Source organism: Lacerta agilis, chromosome 17, assembly GCF_009819535.1.
Source record: "Lacerta agilis isolate rLacAgi1 chromosome 17, rLacAgi1.pri, whole genome shotgun sequence".
NCBI classification, from domain to species: Eukaryota; Metazoa; Chordata; class Lepidosauria; order Squamata; family Lacertidae; genus Lacerta; species Lacerta agilis.
Genome location: NC_046328.1, coordinates 39,814,057 through 39,835,488, shown reverse-complemented (window position 1 = coordinate 39,835,488; position 21,432 = coordinate 39,814,057). Strand labels below are relative to the sequence as shown.

The 21,432-nt window shown below is 52.1% G+C and overlaps 1 protein-coding gene across 2 annotated transcripts; it reads left to right on the top strand.

Moving 5' to 3' along the window:
• Positions 1 to 2,521: 2,521 nt before the first annotated feature.
• Positions 2,522 to 20,765, top strand: LOC117061861 (dnaJ homolog subfamily A member 1-like). Of its 2 annotated transcripts, XM_033174841.1 has the most exons (8): positions 2,522 to 2,566; positions 10,790 to 10,993; positions 11,103 to 11,286; positions 14,642 to 14,746; positions 15,299 to 15,526; positions 17,296 to 17,526; positions 18,563 to 18,663; positions 19,123 to 20,765. In XM_033174841.1, the coding sequence occupies exons 2-8, from the start codon at positions 10,862 to 10,864 to the stop codon at positions 19,336 to 19,338; spliced, it is 1,197 nt and encodes a 398-aa protein (XP_033030732.1). In that variant the 5' UTR covers positions 2,522 to 2,566; positions 10,790 to 10,861; the 3' UTR covers positions 19,339 to 20,765. The 2 variants fall into 2 exon arrangements, with proteins under 2 accessions (XP_033030732.1, XP_033030733.1); XM_033174842.1 differs by lacking the exon at positions 2,522 to 2,566 and having other exon boundaries at positions 10,861 to 10,956.
• The last annotated feature ends 667 nt before the right edge of the window (positions 20,766 to 21,432 follow it).

The following is a 21,432-nucleotide window of genomic DNA, read 5'->3' as shown; positions in this document are numbered from 1 at the left end:
GATATAGATTCAGTCACAGTGATTCAATGAAAACATGGACCATTATAAACGCCATCTCCAACACTTTGAAAGGTTCCATCAACAGTGTCTCCGAAACATTTTTCACATCACTTGGGGAGACAGGTGAACTAATATCAGCGTACTGGAAGAAGCAAAGATCAGTGCTGAAGCAGTGATTCTTCAACTTCGTTGGCCTGGTCATGTTGTGCAGATGCCTGATTATCGTCTTCCAAAGCAACTCCTCTACTCCTAACTTAAAAATGGAAAGCGTAGTGCTGGTGGTCAACAAAAGAGGTTTAAAGACTCTCTCAAGGCAAATCTTAAAAAAGTAGTATAAACACCAACAATTGGGAAACACTGGCCTGCAATCAACCCGAGAACAGCCTTTACCAAAGGTGTCATGCCTTTGAAGATGCTCAAACTCAGAAAGAAAAGGGAGAAATGTGCTAAGAGGAAGGCACACTTGGCAAACCCTCACCACGATCAACTCCTGCTCAGAAACCAACGTCCCCACTGTGAAAGGACGTGCGGGTCCAGAATTGACCTCCACAGGCACTTACAGACAAACTGTTAAAACCGTGTTCATGGAAGACAATCATACTTTTTTTTAAAGAAAAAAAGGTGCTGATATTCACCATGATGTTGTTACAGTCAGTGCCACACTTTTAACATCTGAAAAAGGTGCCGGTGCTGCATCCTCTCAAGGAGCTCCAGAAAGAGAGCACTGGCGGGCATGGATTTTTCCTTCGTGTTTGCTCTTGAAGGCTTCCTCCCAAATGAGTAGAGCTGCAAGGCAGTGGAGGTTGAGGGTCAGAGTTTTCCATCTCCTGGACGGACTTCCTTCCCAGGTGGATGAGCCCCACCTGCCCCTCATTTCCCTGCAGCCATTGCAGTACATTGCACAGCAAAACTGCCCCACAAAGGAGATCCACAAGGGCGCTGGCTGCCTGGCCTCAGGGAGGGAAAGAGGCCCCAGAGCTCCAGAGTTTGTCTAGCCTTGGCCCGGCCTCCTCTGCAGGGATGGGATTTTTGGCGCATCCGGGACTTGTTGACTTCAACCCGCCTGTTTTATTTCAGGACTTCGTTTTTCATTTTTGACTGGCCACCCGATCTTATAGCCATTCTCTCTGCTTTAATGTACATTACAAAATGCCACGAACGCACTACTTGAGATTCCTACATTGCAGGGGGTTGGACTAGATGACCCTTGGGGTCCCTTCCAAAAAAGAAATATTTACCATAACAACAACAACAATAATAATAATAGTAATTACAATGTATACGTGTAAACAAAATAAAATAAAAAATTCCTTCCAGTAGCACCTTAGAGACCTTCCCCTATCACCAACTAAGTAAGTTATAGGTATGAGCTTTCGTGTGCATGCACACTTCTTCAGAGACACTGAAACACTGAAACGTGCATGCACACTTCTTCAGAGACACTGAAACGGAAGTCATACCAAGAACAAACTTTGTTGTTCAGTCGTTCAGTCATGTCTGACTCTTCGTGACTCCATGGCCCTCCTGTCTTCCACTGCCTCTCGCAGTTTGGCCAAACTCATGCCAGTAGCTTCAAGAACACTGTCCCACCATCTCATCCTCTGTCGTCCCCTTCTCCTTGTGCCCTCCATCTTTCCCAACATCAGGGTCTTTTCTAGGGAGTCTTCTCTTCTCAGGAGGTGGCCAAAGTACTGGAGCCTCAACTTCAGGATCTGTCCTTCTAGTGAGCACTCAGGGCTGATTTCCTTCAGAATGGAGAGGTTTGATCTCCTTGCAGTCCATGGGACTCTCAAGAGTCTCCTCCAGCACCAGAATTCAAAAGCATCCATTCTTCGGCGATCAGCCTTCTTTATGGTCCATAAAAGTTGGTCTCTAAGGTGCTACTGGAAGGAATTTTTTATTTTATTTTGTTTTGACTATGGCAGACCAACACGGCTACCTACCTGTAACTGGAACTATGGAATGTGTGTGTGTGTGTGTGTGTAGGTTCTGGGTGCCAGAATTGGTGGGTGCAAGTCTTCCTGAATTTTTGGATTCAGTAAAAGTTAGAATTCCTCCAGGTTTGGCCAGATGGCGCTTCTCACGACAGCCCTGCCGTGTAGGCCTACGCGCTGCCTGAGGGCGGGGGGGGCTGAGGCGCGTGCGCGGGAGAAAAAGGCGGGAGTTTCGGCGCTCCCCTCCCCCACGCGCCCAACTGCCGCCTCCCTGACAAGAAACCGGCGACAAGTTCCCGCTCTTCTCACTCAAACCGAAGGTCGCCCGTCAGTGGCCGCCGTGCGGCTGACGAGCGTGGAGCACAGCTAATCCAGAGCCGCACAGGAGGCAGGCCGCTCTCGCCGCCGCCCAATCGCGGGGCTCGGAGGCGTGGCCTCTCCTCCGTGCGCGAGTGAAGGAAAACAACAAAATCCCGAAGGGTTTCTCTCCCATTGCCTTAGAGGGAAGGGGCGGGGCTTCCTCGGGAGGGCGGAGCCTTGGCTGCACCCGCTGGCCAATGGGCGCGGAGCCGGGCGTGGCGGCGCTTCCAGAGAGTTCCTAGCGAGGAAGGAAGCGGTCGGAGCGTCGGAGGGTGAGTGAGTCGGAGGGGGGGGGGGCGGGGAGCTTCTCGGACGCCTGGGTCCTTTTCCCTCTTCTCCCAAGCCACGCCTCTTCCTTCCCCGGACGCCTGGGTCCTTTAGTGGGTGAGGGGGCTCCTCGGATGCCTGGGTTCCCCTCCCGTCCTCACCTAGCAGCCGCTCCTGTGAAAAACTCCTTTCTAAGGCCCTTGCTGGCTCTATTGACGACTCTCTCTATTGTGTTTATTTATTTCATAAAATGTATACACCGCTAGAGTGTAAAACAACAACCTTCAAATCGGATCACAGAAATATAAATAAATCAAGAAAAATATACGATGGTACTTTAAAACATAAGAAAAGTCAAAATATTTAAAAAGATTCTAAGGATCTGGGTGGACTTACCTAAACAAGAATGTATTTGGCATATTTTTTTTTTAAAAGAAAGGGTTTTTTCTGTTTTTCTTTTTTAGCTATTGGTTTTTATTGCCTTGGTTATTGTGTTATTGCTGCTTAATAGTTGTGAAGTTTATTTTGTTGTGCCTTTTTAATTCTTAATTTCTTACTGTATAAGCCGCTTTTAAATATTTCACTGGGGGAGGTTGAGGATTTTGGGGGCAAAAATGCAGGCGTGGCTCTTCTGGTGGTGGCCCCTTGGAGGCTCCCACTCGTGTGGTTTTTCTTTCTTCATTAGAGGCGTTGAATAAACTTCCTTTATCACCTGATGAGAAACTAGGGCCCAGGAAATCTCCTGTAAATGCCATAATAAATCTTGCCTTGATTTCTGCTGCAACTTTGGCTACTTTTGAGTCCTAGTTGGAGAGAGAAGGTCACACATAGAGAAAGCAAACAAGACGTCCTGTTGTTGTCCCTGGCTGATAAGAGTCTTCCTTTTCCTCTCCCAGACTCCTCCTCACGTGCCTCTGGAAGCGAGCCCAGCTGACCTCAGGGGGACTTGCTTCCAGCTCAGTGTGCACAGGATTGCAGCCTGGGTCCTTCCTGGGGGAGTATTCTCAGTATAGGGCTACGAGCCATGATGTTTTCTAAAATGACCTGTTGCAGATGAAGCTGAAGCAAAATAGGCTCTGCCCGTGGGCAGTGTACAACTTCCTGTCTCTGCTTTAATTGTGTTGTTCCTCCATGCATCTTTCTTGGGCTTGGCCTAGACGACCCTTGGCTTCCCTTCCAATTCTATGATTCCGTTGCTGAAGTAACCTTAACACACTGTCACTCTTTTTTTACCCCGGTTTTCCTAGGATGATTCAGGTTCCTTCTCAGCCTTCACCCTCTCCAAGGCAGGCCAAAAAAGACACACACCCAGATCCAAAGTCAGATGGCAGCAATGCTTCTGGATCCCAGTTGCTGGAAACCACAGGAGGGAAGCGGGCTCTTGTGCTCGGATCCTGCCTGCCGGTTTCCCACACAACTGGTGAACATGCCATGAAGCTGCATGTTGGAAGATTCAGGACAGGTGAAAGGAAGCCCTTATTCACACAGCATGTAGTTTAACTATGGAACTGGCTCCTGCAGGAGGCAGTGAGGACTACCAACTTGGATGGCTTTGAAAGAGATTTATACAAATTCACGAGAGTGGGTATTTATGGCTACTGGCTGTGATGGGCATGTTGTGCCTCCTGAATGAGCTGCTGGGAACTGCAGGAGTGGGGGGTGTCCTACTTGTGGGGTTCCCACAATAAGCATCTGGTTGGCCACTCTGAGAACAGGGTGCTGGTTAGCCCCCTCCCTTTGGCCTGATCCAGCAGCCAGGCTCTCCTTATGTTCTTAGGGAACTTCCAGTTCCAGAGGCAGTCTATCTTGGTTCCTAGATTCTTAGGACTATTTGGCCACTGTGAGAACAGGAGGCGGGACTAAATGGGTCATTGGCCCCATCCAGCAGGCTCTTTGAGCGCTCTGTAAACTTGCCCCAGCCTCTGTGCAGGTGCAGTATTTGAGGAAGGGACACAGCTTTGTGGCAGAGCATCTGAGAGTCGGGGGTTCAGTTCCTGCTGGCATCTCCAGGTGGAGCTCTGAAAGCAGCCTTGGAAAGAGCCACTGCTGCCAGCTAGTGTAGACTGTCCTGATCTGGATGAACCAGTGGTCTGACTCAGTATAAGTCAGCATCCTTATTTGTTGGGGTGCAGCTGAGGTGTCACTTGCCGGCCCTGATCCTGTTGCTTTAGGGTGCTGACTGAGCAAACAGGATGCAGCCTGGCTGGGAGGGGGAGGATTGTCCTGGGAGTCTTGCTCCCCTGCTTGCTCAGTCTGTCTCGACTTGAGCAAGAACTGAAGATGACTGCACCGGATTGCGGCAGCCGGTCGAAGTTCTGAGGAAATCTACTGCACCCTGCTCCTTTTAAAAATTGGGCAACCCAAGGCAAATTTCCTAGAATTGTAGAAGAGTCAGAAGGGACCTTAGGAGTCATCTAGTCCAACCCAATGTAGGAATTGCAGATGAAGAGTCATCTGGCAAGTGGCCACCCAGCAAGCGTTCGTGCAATGAAAAGCAACCACAGGCACCCCTACCTGTGCCTTCATCGCACAGCCGTGCTGAGAGCTTGTTCCAGGGATAGAGGGAGGTGCTGCTGGCACTTCAGATGCTCACACCACAGCCACAGTCTCCGCGTGCTGTGCTGGTCACGCTTGTGGGAGCCTGCGGTGGCGCCTGGGCTCTTCCCGGGTGCAGCTGTAAGCACCGAGAGAACCTGTTTGTCTGGGTGTCGGCTGGGGTAGGCCAAGGAGGGAAGGAGAGGAGTGGAAGTCATTCCGTGGGCTGTGGCAGCTCCACAAACCTGCCCCTAGAAAGCTGTTTCTGCACCGAGCTGCTGAGAGGCTCGTGCTCTCTGCTGAACGTGAGGCAGGGTCCTGCGTTCCTATTTAAATTGACCATTTATTCAGAACCACGAAGACTGGAATCTTGCTTTATTTTAAGGGGGAGGACTATAGCTGAGTGCAGTGTTAGAAATTAGCCAGGTGCATTTTGTCACGGGTCCAATGGTGACCACGTGGAGATCTCTGGATGCCAGACTGGCAACTGGGGAAAGCAAAATGTCACTTAGAGAAGGATCTGAAATACTTTCCTTGAAGGTGGAATTTGTCTTTATTCTGGATTGCTTTATTTGATGTTTTAATGTGCTGTAAATCGCGTTGAGATTTGTTCTTCTTCAAAATACAAAGCAGTAATGAAATAACTACAATAAATTTCCTTGAAAGAATGCACCAAGACATTCCATTCTGGTGACCGTAACCCATGTTTAAGGTGCCATTTGGCGATTAAATTATATGTTTGATTTTCTAACGCTGGCTGAGTGGTAGGACACCTGCTTGGCATGTAGAAGGTCCCAGGGTCAGCCCCCAGCAGCATCTCCAGGCAGGGCTGATTCCTGGTCTGAAACCCTGGAGAGCTGCTGCCAGTCAGGGTAGACGATACTGAGGTTGATGAACCAAAGGCAGCTTTGTATGTCCTCAGATGGATGGGGACATAGGAGGCGGCCTCATATTGAGCCAGGCCATTGGCCCATCTAGCTCAGGATTGTGTGCCCTGACTGGCAGCAGTGGCCCTCCAGGGTTTCAGACCAGGATTCAGCCCTCCATGGAGATGCCGTTCGGGACTGACGCTGCATGGCTGCCTGTGACCTTTTCTCCCAACTGGAGGGTGGGTGGAGTTCAGATGTGGAGCAGATGCCCGGCTCTCCTGTACAGTCCTTGGGTTTCCCCCGAGTAAGATAGCCTGGCCTCTTTTGGCCGAGAGTGCAGAGCTGTGCCGTTCAAGGCCAGGAGAGCTCCTCCCACGTTTCCTTTGAGGCCTGCTTTGAACCAGGCAGTGAACATGGAGAGAATTCCTTTGCACTTTGAATGTAAGAGCCTGGGTGCTGCTGGATCAGGCCAAAGGGGGGCGGCCTCTAGTCCTGCCTCCTGTTCTCACGGTGGCCGACCAGGTGCCCATTATGGGGAACCTGCAAGCAGGGCCCAAGTGCAAGAGCAACTCTCCCTTCCTGTGTTTTCCAGCAACTGGGATTCAGGAGCGTGGCTGCCATGGTGACTAGCGGCCCTCGACAGCCCTCTCCTCCAATCTTCCAGGTTGGTTGCCCTGGCTGCCTCCTGCAGGAGGGAGTTCCACAGTTTAATTCTGTGCTGCTTGAAGAAGTCCTACTTTTTCTGTGTCCTTTATCCTCCAACATTCAGCTTCATTGGGTGCCCACCAGTTCTGGTGTCATGAGAGAGGGAGAAAAGCTTTTCTCCAGGCATAGGGCCGAGTTTGCCTGTGCCTGCTTTTCTCTCTCTGCTTTCTTCATGCCGTGCATAATCTTATAAACGTACACCGTGTCGCCTGTCCTGTCGGATTTGTTTTAGATCGTTCATGAGTGGAGCGTGGAAGTCGGACAGGGTGCTGCGTTGGGTTGAAAGGCTTTAAGGAACAAGGCTTTAAAGTGCTGAAGTTGAAAAGCTTTAAGGAGCAAACAAATCCCTGTCTTGCATTTGCGTTGGCTTTGTTGTGGGGCACGATCTTTTCCTTCGTGAAACGCCTTGCCGACTCCCCTGTGTGCTGTTTCCAGTGTGGGGCAGCGTCTCTTGCTCACGGAGGAGCTTCTGTGCCCTTGAGCAGGAGCCTCAGGCCAGCCAGGTGGGGCAGCCCTTCACACCCAGCTTTTCCTGGGAGATCAAAGGCCCAGCGTTGGCTCTGTGTGCCTCAGAAGTGGCTCTCTGTGTTCATGGTTTCTTGCTTGTTCAGGGTAATCTGGGAAGTTGTCCTGGGAAGAAGAGTTTTTCCCAGGCTTCCTCCCCGAAACGCTCCCCATCTGGGATGCAGCTTGGCTTTTCTTCCTAAGTGTTACATGTGGACTCCTGGCAGCCCTCCCGTTCATAGAAGAATAGACTTGCAGTGTTGGAAGGGGTCCCATGGGTCATCTAGTCCAACCCCTGCATTTGCTCACCTGTAATCTCAGGAAGCTCCCTTAGACTGAATCATCTTACTCAGTACTGTCCACACTGGCTGACAGCAGTGGCTCTCCGGAGTTCCGAAAACAGGACGCTCCCAGCCCTACTCGGAGAAGCCAGGAGCCTTCCTCAGGCCAAGCAGGTGCTCTGCCCATTGAGCTGTGGTGCCCCTTCCCCAAATCTCAGCCTGGCAGGCCAGGATAAGTGAATGGGCTTGCAGCCCTGTTCATGTATTTATTTAAGAGATTTCTTACCCGCCCTTCACTGTAAGGTCCCAGGATGGGTTGCAGTGACATAATCATTCCACTAAAAACAAGAGGTAGGACAGTTTGTGGAAAGGAATGCAAGGACTCTGAGCAAAAACAACAAAGCAGGAGGGCTGAGCCCCACACAGAAGTGCTGTCCGAGGGAGGGCAGGGTGCACAGGCGTGTCTGCCACCCATGGCGGGACCTGACTCGGTGGTGCCAGACATATCTCTGGGGTGAGAGGGTCACCACTTAGGGGCAGCGACAGAAGGCCCCCGACCATCATTCCCTCCACTTCTGCAGCTGACCGAATGGCCAAGAGCCCCCCCCCCCAACTTGCAGTGGGGCCCCAAGTGACTTGCCCAGATATCTGCCCTCCGGCAGGACCATACTAAGCAGCCCCTGTTGCCTTGCACAAAAACCGCTACCGTCTTCCGCCATGCAAGAGGGCAAGAGGGGCTCAGCATCTGAGTACCCTAGGAAGCTAAAAGAGCCTGCTGGATCAGGCCACCGGCCCATCTATTCCAGCATCCTGTTCTCACAGTGGCTGAACGGGTTGCCTGTGGGAAATCCACAAGCAGGATTTGAGAACAAGACCCCTCCCCGTTTGTGGTTTCCAGCAACTGGTGCTCAGAAGCCTTCCTGCCTCCAACAATGGAGGCAGACCATAGCCATTGTGGCTAGTAGCCCCCGAGCCTGAAACCCTGGAGAGCTGCTGCCAGCCAAGGCAGACATTACCCAGCTGAATGGACCGGTGCTGTGACAGGGTAGCAGAAGGCAGCTTCCTCTGTGTTGGATGATACCCAGCCTTTGCGTCTGTCAGCTGAGTTGACATTTAGCGTTCCTTCAGCAGTGGAACGCCCTACCTCGGAAGAAGGTGGGCTGTAGTCTTTTGGAGGCTTTTAGAATCGAGATTAATCAGGGATCCTTTAGCTGCGGTTCCTGCAGTGCAGCGGGGCTTGGACTAGATGACCCTTGGGGTGCCTCCCGGCTCTACAGCTCTATGCTTCCATCAGGGCTGGACAGCATCTGTGGCCCTCCAGGACTTGTTGGGACAACACTGTCACAGCTGAGCTTGGCTGCTGGGAGTTGGGAGTCCCCGTGGAGGGGGCGGCACCCAAGTTTGCCACCCCTCTCCTCAGAGGGCTTTGCAGAATCAGGCTCTTCTCCTCTTGCAACCGGTGGCTGCTCAGCTCCTCTTGGGCAAGGCCTTCACAAGGGAGTTTTTCTGCTGAGGGAAGCAGGGCACCCACAGACCTTCCTCCAGCTGTTTTGAGGAGCTTTGTGCAGAGAAGAGGGGGCAGCCGCTTGGCTCTCCAGCAGCCCACATGAACTCAAATCCTCTGCCTGTGTGTGCTTCCAAGGGCTGGAGCCGTTGCCAGTGCCTGGTGGAAGGGGAATCCTTGGGGGCGGGGGGGGGGGTGTTGTGCCTCGTGGGTCTCCAATCAGCCCCTCCCTGGAGATCAAGCAAGAGGTCTTGGCAGAGGCGTCTTGCCCAAGTGGCTGGCCTCTCCAGGGCTAGGGTCAAGATGAGACCCGGAGAGGTGGCCAGCTGCCAGGAAGGGCCATAGCTCAATGGAAGAGCATCCGCCTCGCAAGCAGAAGGTCCCACGTTCGATCCCCAAGGGTGCATCCAGTTAGGGCTGAGAGAGAAAGCTCCTGCTTGAAATCCTGGTGAGCTGCTGCTGCTGCTGCCAGTCAGTGCAAGCTATACTGAGCTACAGGGTGGATAAAAATGTTTTTTTAAAAAACAACAACAACAACAACAACAACAACACTTTTTTATTTAAATCGGATTATTTTTTCTATAAATCAGATTTTTTTTATTTAAATTGGATTTTTAAAATAAAATGCTTTTTGGAGGGAAAATCTTTCTAAATATAGTTTTCTAGTTTCAAGTTACATTATAGTCCAGGAAATAGGGATTTGTTTTAAGTTTTTCATGTGTGCTAAAACTCAGTCTAAGTTGTGTGGTTGTTTTTTTAAAAAAATCGTTTAACCACATCAGTTAACAAACATGGATACATATGCTATAATCATTATAATGTTATTGTTATGTAGTTAAATAAATTGTTTAAATTGTTATTAGGGAAATGATTATTTTTCTCCTTCCAATAAAGTACAGCAGAAAAGTTGTCCAAATATAAACAGTTAACTTATTAAACCTCACAATAATTTCATAATTATCTGTCAATGTATTTCTAATAGTATAACCAAATCAGTAATTTTTATATAACTAACTGTAAAAACTACTCTAAAAATGTATTATTCCAAAAATGAAACCTTCCTCTGGTTGTAAATATTAAGATTATACCAGCAAGAATGAGTCTTTCTGTAAAAAAAAAAAAAGATTTAAATCAAGTCTTATTGACTAGTGATTTAAATTGATTTGACCAATCGGTGGACCAATTGGTCTGACTCGGTCTGAGGAAGATGCCCGTGTTCCCAATTGAGGACTAGAATCTTACTTTATTTCAAGGGGAAGAGAGTGACAGGCGGCCCTGGCCAAAGTGTGCCACAGGCAGGCGGGGCCAGGCTGCTTCGTTAGCAAGTGGCAATTAAGGCCTTAAAGGAGGGTTTGGTGCGCTGGGTTGCGCAGCGGACGGAGAGGAAAGTAGGGCAGGGGAATCTTGCTTGGTCTGGGCTTTTCTATGGTGCCGCTGCCGCAGCTCCCGTCGCTTCCTCCCACCCCACGCCCGGGAGTCATTCACGCTCGCCCTGTGAGGCGGGCCAGGTAATCAGCACCTTTGGGACCTGACGCACACGCCCCGCCACACCCTCCTGCCGACTTCCTCCAACCGGTCCGTCTGCACAGGGAGGAGGAGGAGGAGGAGGCACTCTTAATTGGGAAGCCGCAGCAGCAGGGCATTGGGAGCCCCACCTGCCTGACAGGTGTCTGTTTGCGGGAAGGAGGCCAGCCGAGACTCTCTGGGAGCGAGCCCAGCGATTATTGTCCTTTTCCCTTCTCCTTTTCAGCTTGTTGCGCTCTTGGGTCTTTTGGGGTTTTCCAAGAGCTGCTTTTCTTTTCCCGAATGACCCCGAGGTCCTCTCTCTAGGGCAAGGGCTCTCTCTGGGCTTGGACGGGTGAGGCCGGGGGGGCTGGACGCTGCGGGACGCTGACCGCTGAGATGGTGAAGGAAACCGGCTACTACGATGTGCTGGGAGTCAAGCCCTGCGCCACGATGGAGGAGATCAAGCGCGCTTACCGGCGCCTGGCGCTGAGGTACCACCCAGACAAGAACCCCAGTGAGGGGGACAGGGTAGGTGCCAGGGGCGGCTGAGGTGGGCAGGGGGGTTGGACTACATGACCCTTGGGGGTCCCTTCCGGCTCTCCCGTCCCCTGACTCGACACCTTCTCTCCCTGCCCAGTTCAAGCAGATTTCCCAGGCCTACGAGGTGCTGTCGGACCCCCACAAGAGGTCCATGTACGACCGCGGTGGGGAGCGGGCCATGAAGGAAGGCGGCAGGGGCGGCTTTGGACCCCCCATGGACATCTTTGACCTGTTTTTCGGAGGCGGGGCGCGCACACACGGTCCCCGCGTGGAGAGGAGAGGTACTTGGGGGCAAGGGGAGAGGGAGGGGGGCTGGCCTGGCCGGGGGGGTGGGATTTGGTTCCTCTGGGATACAGGCTCTTGCTGAGAAGACTGCTTGGAGGAGCAGAGTCAGGCTCCATTTCAATTTATTTATTGAATTTTCACTTTCCTGCTCAGGAAGCTGTCACTCACCCACCTTTGAGTCCTAAATTGATTTACTGTTTTTAAGTGTTTTGAATAATCTTTGGTGTCGCCTTGAGACAATTGTGTAGAATGAATCGTGAAAATGGAAAAACAGAAATGAATCCTGTGGCCACCTGCCCTTTGGGAAGGTGGTTTGTGGTTCACGGGCCATAAGGGAGAAGTGGGGGCCCCCACTGAGTGATGGCAGCATCACCCTGAAACTTGGCTGCTTGGTAGTTCAGAGGGAGGGGAATCTTTCTAAGCCAGGTGTGGGGGTCCCCAAAGGTACCGTTCCCACCCCTTCACCACTGACCTGCTCCACATCGATATTTTAGTGTGGCAGCCCCTACTCTGTGGAACTCCCTGCCTGTTGACGTCAGGCAGGCACCGTCATTGCGCTTTTTATGGCACCTGCCAAAAAAAACACATTTATTTAGACAAACCTGTATCCAGACATGTAGAGTGTTGGTGTATGCTTGTTTTTAGTTTATTCCCGATTTTAGTTTTAAATGTTTCAAATGGTTGTTTTTGCTGATAAATTTTATTCCTTTCTTCTCTGTGAACCTCTTGAGTCTTTTCTTTGTGTGAAAATGTTGTGAAATCGATGAAATGCCTGCCCGTGGGGCCCCCTTGCTGCTTGGGCTGGTGGCTGTTGGGCTCCAACAATGTCTTGGAGTTCCGCAGATCCCCCATCCCTGGCCAAAACAAATCCCTGAGAGCCAGTGATCTGTTCTGGCCTTCAGAGGTCCATTGACACGGATAGGCTCACTGAGGCCCATTGATTCCAAGGGGTCAGTGGGACACCTGCCATCACAGAGCAAGGAGGGATGTGTTGCTGTGCTTGTTTCGGATTGACTTGTTGTTTTTGCATGGTGCGTAGAATTGGAATGGTAGTGTTGGGAGGGATCCCCAAAGGCCACCCAGACCAACCCTTTCAGTGCAGGAATCACATCTAAATACCCACATGGCGTGTGCTGCTGGAGAGAGGTTCTCAAAGTTCTGAAAAGACGTTTGGAAACGCCTTTGTATCATCACCAAATGTATTCGTATCCTGCCTTTCTCCCAAGCTGGGATTCAAGGTGGCTTCTGACATTTAACAACATCATTCTAAAATACAGAGTAATAAAAGCAAGCATTAGTTAGAAGACACAGAGAACCCGTCATTAAGGTGCAGCGCTTTGCCCTGACAGCAGCCCAGCGGATCTGCATCGCCTGCCCCAAAGGCCTGTCTGGACAGGAAGGTCTCAGCCTCTGGCGGCAGGATAACAAAGAAGGAGCCAGTTTCACACCTCTCCGGGGAATTCCACAATAGTAATAACGAGGATAAACACGAGTCCATTGATTTCAGTGGGTCTCCTCTGAGTAGAACTTGGTGGCTGGATGTAACCTGGGGGGTGGGGGGTTGTGCTGGTGCCCCCTTTAGACTTCCTTCAACAGCAGCCGGCCGAGGCTGTCCTTCTGGTCCTCCTCTTCCTTCCAGGGTTAAGGGTGTGACTCTCCTCCCCCCCCCCATCCAAGCTCCCAGTAATTGCATCCTGTTCCCTTTAGATCTCTGAGAAGTCTTTGCCAGCTGCCTAATTGCCCTGAGTAACCCTTTCAGGACACGGGTGGCGCTGTGGGTTACCTCAGAGCCTTTGGCTTGCCGATCAGAAGGTCGGCGGTTCGAATCCCCGCGACGGGGTGAGCTCCCGTTGCTCGGTCCCTGCTCCTGCCTACCTAGCAGTTTGAAAGCATGTCAAAGTGCAAGTGGATAAATAGGTCCCGCTCCGGCGGGAAGGTAAACAATGTTTCCATGCGCTGCTCTGGTTCACCAGAAGCGGCTTTGTCATTCTGGCCACATGACCCGGAAGCTGGACGCCGGCTCCCTCGGCCAGTAAAGCGAGATGAGCGCCGCAACCCCAGAGTCGTCCGCAACTGGACCTAATGGTCAGGGGTCCCTTTACCTTTACCTTTAACCCTTTCAGAAGTGTTGCCTTCCTGCTGACAGGGAGCTTTGCAACTTCAAGACTGCTGCCATGTGGCCCTGGGGATTTCTCACCAGCCGACAGGTGGGGGTGGGGGCGTTGGATGAGCAAAGATGGGGTGATATTGCACAGGCCCCTCTGCTGATCCGTACAGGCCCCTCTGTGAGAGCCAGGGGGGGTGTATTCCTGAGAGTGTCAGACTTGGGCCTGGGAGGGACCTGAGTTCAAATCCTCCCCATGAAGCTCTCACTGAGTGTGACCTTGGGATAGCCCCCGCCTCTCTCTCAGCCCTAGCCTACCTCACAGGGTTGGGATTAAATGAGGAGGGCCAGAGCCATATTGTTAAAATATTTATTTATATCCCACTGAGGGTGACTCAAGGCTGCTTACAGCTAAAATAGAAACAGCTAAAAGCATTGAGGGGTGGGAAGCAATCATTAAAAAAAACAATTAAACATTTAGACATATAAATATAATACCTGATCATTTAAAACATACGGATCATTACAATAAAAGTATACATGCCACCTTGAGCCCTGGGAGCAAAAAGTAGGACACACATGCCAATAAATGAATCAATCAATCCTGGTGGAAATTCCCTAGAGGGAAGGACTCAAAGCAATGGATTCAAATGACAAGGAAAGAGATTCCGACTAATCACCAGGAAGAACTTTCTGAGAGTGCAAGCTGTTCCACAGTAGAAAGAACTTTCTCAGAAGGTGGTGGGCTCTTCTACCTTTCAGGTTTTAAAGCAAAGGTTAGGTGACCACCTGTCAGTGATTCTTAAGTTTGTTTACTTTATTTCATAAAATTTACACACCGTTTGATTGTTAAAAGCCTTTGATTGTTAAGTGACTTAAACAGTAAAATCAAGAAAAAATGACCACCCTACTTTCAAAGAGACAAAAGTTAAAATACTAAAACAGAATAAAATTAACTCAACTTTCATTCTAGGAACAACCGTTTAGAAATTGGTGCCTGGGTTTTGAGTTTTCCTCCTCCCTCCCTGTCCCGTTTCCCTTGCGTGTCGTGGTGGGTTTTCTTTCCAAACAAGACTGTAAGCCTGCAAGGAGGAATGGTCTTGCTTTGATCGTATGCCAGCCGCTCCGGGAGCCTTCTGGGCTGAAGAGCAGGACGCAAAAGGCCCCAAATAAACAAACAAACAAACAAACAGTATCTCCTTGGTGAACAGCAAGATGTTTCTGATCCTTTGGCCTCCTCCTTTCAGGGAAGACGGCCGTCCACCAGCTGTCGGTGACCTTGGAGGACCTGTACAATGGCGCCACGCGGAAACTCTCCCTGCAGAAGTCCGTCATCTGCAAGAGCTGCAACGGTGAGCAAGGAGGGGGCAGAAGTGTGTGGCGGGGGCTCCTTTGGGTGACGGAACTCCCTCCCACAAGAGGCGGTGAGGATTGTCAACGGGGATGGCTTTAAAAGTGGATTCGAAGACAAATTCATGGAAGAGGAGAGGGCTTTCATGGGCTACTAGTCGTGATGGCTCTGCTCTGTCTCCACAATGCTTCTGAATCCCAGGTGTTGGGAACCGCAGGAAGGGAGAGTTGCTCTTGTGCTTGGGCCCTGCTTAGGAGTTTCCCATTAGGGCACCGGGTGGGGACAGGATGTTGGGTTAGTCGGGTCCCCCTTGGCTTGATCCGGCAGCCAGGCTCTTCTTAGATTTTTGTAGAGCCTCCAGGTCCAGAGGCAGTCTCTCTGGGTGCCTAGCTTCTTAGGGATGTTTGGCTGCTGAGAAGAAGAGGCTGAACTAGAAGGGTCCCCTTGGGCCTGATCCAGCTGCAGGGCTCTCCTGATGTTCTTAAGATTGTCAGATCCCAGGCGGTTGGTCATCCCCCGGCCTCCTGCCAAGCCATTTCTGTTTCCTTCCCAGGCCGTGGAAGCAGGGAAGGGCTGGACACAAGGTGCCCCAAGTGCCACGGCTCTGGCGTGGAGGTCATCGTCCACCAGCTGGGGCCCAACATGGTCCACCACATCCAGACAATGTGCTCGCAGTGCAAGGGCCAGGGGGAGTGGCTGAGGGCGCTGGACCGCTGCCTGGCCTGCAACGGCAGGAAGGTCATCCGAGAAAAGAAGATCCTCAACGTCCACCTGGACAAAGGTGAGCAAGCCCCACAAGGTCCTCTCCGCAGGGCTGGCAGGAGCCTGTCCGCCCAGGACTCCCACCCCCCCCCTTGCCAGCAATGGCACTGAGGGGGAAATGGGGGGGGTCAGCTTGTTCCTTGGGGTTTTGTTGTATCTCTCTTGATGCCAGGAAGTTAGAAGCTGGCCTGCACCTTTTTGGATTGTATCCAGTGCATCGTCTGCCAGGATGGAAAGGGAGCAGAATTAATAGGGTCTAAAGGGATTTGGTTATAAGAAAAACCCACTTTTCTTTTCTTTTTAGCAGAAAACGTAGCCACATTGGCCCATCAGAAAAGTGACGCCTCCAAAACTTTGTTTGTTTGTTGGGTTTCTCTCACACCTTCCTCCAAGGAGCTTCAGGTGGCAGACATGGGTCTCCCTCTCCTCAGTTAATCCCCACAGCAGCCCTGCAAGGGTTGAGAGCAGGTGACTGGCCCAAAGGCAGCCAGTGGAAGCTTTGTGGCCGGGTTGGGATTCGAACCCTGGTCTCTCCCAGGTCCTGGTCTGACCGCTAGTCACTGTGCCACCACTTTTTCTCTCAAAATGGCTTCATCAACCAAAACGTCACAAAACTGCAGCAAGCTTCTGAAGTTTTTTTTTTTTTAAATTGATGTTTTAATTGAATTTTGTTCTCCAGAACTCTTTGTCAGGCAGAATTAGGGGGTGGGGAGGGGAGAACATAAGAGCTCATGGAAGGACAGAGATTAGGCTGGATTTTTCTGAAGGCTTGGCTCAAAGATGGGGGGGGGGGGTGGCAGGTGGCCAGCTGAATCAGTCCCTCCCAAACCCCGCAGAAGCCTGGTTGCCTCCGCCTGGGGATGAAGAGTCTCCATCTGGTCACACCCACTCCTGGCATAAAACCAGCTCTGAGAAGGCTGACTTGTCACCCAGCCCTGAAATGCCTCAAAAGCACACTTAAGCGGGGAAGCTTCATTTGTCATTTTCATTTATGGGAAGGGGCCTGTTTTATGAGATGCCGTGCGCCACAGATCGGCTCCCACCTCTATAAAATGCAAACCCAAGCCCCAATTATTTATTGATTTTTATTTTTTAATAAGCCTGGCATACCTTCACCCGGAGATCACAGGGCAGTTTACAGCATAGAAACACAAAACGCAAAGCCTTTTAAATTAAGGAATACCTTCCTGCCAACACTTTCAAAAGGCCATAGATGGTTTGATCGGCTGAAGACCTAGTTGAAGAGGAACGTTTTTGCCTGGCGCCTAAAGGTTTATAAAGAAAGCGCCAGGGGAGTCTCCCTGGGGAGAGCATTCCACAAACGCGGAGCCACTGCAGAAAAGGCCCTGTTCTTGTGTTGCCGCCCTCCGCACTTCTCATGGAGGAGGCCTCAGATAACAATGGCAGGGTCCAGGTTGTTTCATGTGGGGCGTGCGATCCCTGACGTGTTGCAGTCCTGAGCCATTTAAGGCTTTATAAGTGAAAACCAGCACTTTGAATTGGGCCTGGAAACTAATTGGCAGCTAATGCAGCCGGACCAGGATTGGCGTTATACGCTCAAAGCGCCTTGCCTCCGTGAGCAACTTGGCCGCTGAATTCTGCACCAAGAACACACTGTGCAGTGTAAAAGCACGTAAAATGTCCTAATTGTCTGCTTTGTAACAATGCTAAGAGCCCAACAAGCCAGCGCAGAAGGAGACTGAGAGCTAGAAGGCAGCCAGGTCAGCGGTGCTCGTGGTGGGGGTGAGGGTTTCTGGCCTCCCTGCAGCTCTCTCCTCCCTCCTGCAGGGATGGCCGACCGGCAGAAGATCACCTTCCACCAGGAAGGGGACCAGATGCCCGGCTTTGAGCCTGGCGACGTCGTCATCGTTCTGGACCAGAAGATGCACCCCATCTTCCAGCGCCAGGGCAGCGACCTCATCATCAAGAGGGAGGTGAGCCTGGTGGACGCTCTGTGCGGCTGTCGGCAGATCATCCACACCCTGGACAACAGGAAGCTGCTGGTCTCCTCGCGGCCAGGTAAGTACAGGTGGGAAGAGGGGATCTGGGCCTGTGGGGGGAGAAGGAGCCACGTTTGCCCATGAGAGTGAAATGGAGAAACACCCCTTTGCTTTAAGCAGGGCCTGAAATGCTGGGAGGGGGCTTCTGAGTCACAAAAGTGCTGCCAGGCTTTAGGAGGGAGGTGTTTGGCACCTGCCTGCCAACTCTGCAGACTTTCCTGCCCTGGCCTTGGCCCTCTGCATGCGCCCAAGTGATGTTCTGAGAGGTGGAGAAGTTTGTGTCTGGCTCTTCCTCCTCCTCCAGGCCTGGGAACATAAGAAAGGAGGAGGAGCCTGCTGGATCCGGCCCAGGGAGCCCCAGCTGGTCCAACATCCTGTTTGCACAGTAGCTGACCAGATGCCCCTTATGGGAAAGCCCCGGAGCAGGATTGGAGCACAAGAGCTCTGTCTCTCCTCCTGCCATTTCCAGGAACTGCTTTCCAGAAGCATGGCTGCCTCTGACTGTGTAGGCAGAACAGAGCCGTCCTGGCTAGGAGCCATCAAGGGCCCTCTCCTCCTCCGTGAATTTGTCCCATCCTCTTTTAAAGCCATCCAGGTTGGTGGCTGTCGCTGCCTCCTGTGGCAGGGAGTTCCAAAGTCACTGAAGTGTAGTAATTATACTTGTCAGAGTAGTGCAGATGTTGCCCCGGGTCATTTGACCCTTTTTAATAATTCTCTTTTTCTCTCCTAGAAAAGACCACGCAAGATAGAGTTTTAAAATAACATGACTTTTACTTGGTATGCTGCAACATATTTTCATGAATATATATATATATATGAGACTGACTAATATTTACAGACTGATTTTGAGGCACATGTAGAATAAGAACAGCCCCTGCTGCTCTCACAGTTAAAGGTCCCTCTCTTGACAATTGATCTTCCTTCGCCTTTCCTGTGAATGAAAAAGCCCCAGGGGCAGCAGACTTCCTGCTTGGGGGAGCCTCTCCACCCCCTTGATCATTTTGGCAGCCCTTTCCTGCACCTTTCCCCAACTCTGCCCTCTCTCTGCCCCTCAGGGACCATCATCAAGCCCGGGGAGGCCAAGTGCATCCCCAACGAAGGGATGCCCATCTACCGAAATCCAACGCAGAGGGGGAAGCTGATCATTCAGTTCCAGGTACGAGGGGGGCAGGGGGGGTGCGTTCAGGCTTAATCCAGAGAGAGAGGGACAGGGAGCTGGGGGGGGAGGCTTGTTGCAAACCATTCATCTGCCATTCTAGATAGAATCAGAGAATTGTACTTGGGATGGATCTATTCCAACCCCTTTGCAATGCAGGGATCTTTTGCCCAACGTGGGGCTCAAACCACGACCCTCCGATTAAGAGTCTCATGCTCTCCCCAGTTTATCATTCCCCATCCTCTAAGGAAGAGCTATCTGAGGGAAAGACTGGGGGACGGATTCCCTGGAAGGAGGTGGGCCCTCTTTCGTTGGAGGTTTTTAAGCAGAGGTGGCTGCTGTCTGTCAGGGATGCCTTTGCTGTGATTCCTGCATCATCGGGGGGGGGGGGCTGGAATAGACGGCCCTTGGGGTCCCTTCCAGCTCTACAGTTCCGTGATTCCCCCCTCTCTTGCCCAGGTGAAGTTCCCGGATCCCGGCTGGCTGCCCCCTCACCAGCTGCGCCAGCTGCAGTCCTTCTTCCCTCCCCGCGAAGAGGTGATGGCCACAGAAGACACAGAGGAGGTGGAGCTGCGAGAGCTCTTCACACAACCCCACTTCCAGGAGAGGGGCTTCCACCACCAGGACGACTTTGAGGACCCCATGCACCACAACGTCCAGTGCCAGACGTCGTAGCGCCGCAGACTGAGCCCCGGGGGGCGAGAGGCCTGGAGGAGCCACCGTCACACTGCCTGCCGGCCAGGGACAGCTCAGCCCCACTCCTGACCCTCCCTTTGCCCTGCTGGATGTGCCTTCAGCCTGAGTTGAGGGGGGGCCTCGGGACCCCTCCTGGCATAGGGCACCTCCCTGGCTTCCGGCGCCATGGAGTTCGCCATCATTCCTGACCCCGTTGCCTTGTTCCCCCCATTCTGGAAGGGGCAAAGTCTGGACAGTTTGTCAAAGCGGTTGGTGAGCCCCAGAGCGCTCCAGGAGCCCATAGCGGGTGTGGGGTGGTAGAGTAGCCTGCGGGTGGGGGTCTTTCCTGGGATGCTGGGCTAGGAGGCCAGAAATATCTCCTGTTTTCCCCCGGTTGGTGCGGCCACATAACTCCCTCTCTCCTAGGGCACCTGAAATTCAGAATCCCAGAGGGAAGGATGGGCTGCAGTCACTCTTGATTCTGCATCTGCTTGCCTCCTTGGCAGGTTTCTTTTGGTGCTGGGCCTTGGTGTGTAGAATGAGGGGCGTCTGCAGTGGGGGGGGGCGTGGAGGAGGTAGCAGGCCTTGAGGGTGACTCTGGGAAGAGGCTGGGGGCAAACTGTACCCAATCTCCTTTGCTTTCTGAACCTGTTTGGAGACACCATTTGCACCCTTCTCTGGGGGTTTGGTGCTCCTGTTTACATCGCAGGGGTTGGGCTTTCCTGAAGGTGGCGGGGTCCCACTCTGGCCATTTCTAGGCCCTCCAAACAGTCGTGCCCTCCCCCTTCCACCTGCTGCCGTCCTCTAGAGGGTTGGCACCTCCCTGCCCAGTCACCAAACGGAAGCAGGTGAGGGTCAGTTTGGCAGCAGCTGAGCCCCACATCCCCCCTGGGCTGGGACTCCTTACTGAGGCTGCTCCAGCCCCCAAACCTTGTCCCCCACTCTGGCTCCTGGACTGGCTGGAGCGGACCCCCCTTTTGGGGAGAAGCGACTATTCCCAGTGGGATAATTTTGTAGGTTTCCTTACTCCAAATAACGTGTGTGTAATTTCAAGCACCCGAAAGGTCTCGCGACGACAGCTCATACTTGCAAGAGACTATTTTACAGGCGGGGAACTGAGGCCGGGGAGAAAAGGCTCATGGGAAGTCTCTGCAGAAGGATTAGGCTGTATGTATGTGAGGGGAAAGGGATTTGGGGGTCTGTGCCCCCATGTTTGTAAGAGGCTGGGGGTAGGGGGGTGGGGATCATTCAGGGCTTCTGGAATATCTTGCTGAATGGTGAACGATAGAGCACACATGGGGCACGGAGGGTCTAAATCTGTAGGCAAGCAGCTCATCAGGAAATCGGAACTACCTGGAAACAAGTTAGCTCTGTATCTCAGTCTTTCTTTCTGTGTCCTGTTGTAGAATAAAGAGGCAAGATGGATATTCACAATGTGTTGAGTGAGGAGAGTTTCAGAAAGCCTGGTTTGGCCAAGCTGGGCAGGGGGATCCCACCCCACCCCCCCACCCCAAAACTGGGACACAGCAGCTCTGAAGGGAGAGTTTTTGACAGCAGGGGATGAAAAGCTTTATGATCTCCCTCTTCCTGCATTGAAGAGGGTTGGACTGGATGACCCTTGGGGTTCCCTCCAGCTCTACAATTCCGTGATTCTTCTCCCCCACCTTGGTTCTCCTAACTCGCCTCCCCACCACTCACTTTCTGTGTTATTTTTAAGCACATCAATTGAAAAAAGGCTACTGGCTGTGCTCTGCCATCAAAGCTGGAGGCAGCGATGCTTCTCAAGAATGCCAGTTGCTGGAAACCACAGGAGGGGAGAGGGATCTCGTGCTCAGGTCCTGCATGCAGATTTTGAGTTGGGAGGGGACCCCAGAGAAGCCCAGCGACCCCTGCCTGCCTGCCTGCCTGCCTGCGATGGCCCTGCAATGCCAGCTGTGGCCTCCAGAGGACAGTGTTGGCTCAGCAATGATCCTGGTTCGCTTGCAGGTGCTTTGGAAAGGAAGAGGATGCTGAGCCAGTAATAGTCCCGCTTTGCTTCTCCAGGGAAGATGGAGGCGGCTTTTCTGCTACCCCAGAGGAGACGATGGGTTCCAT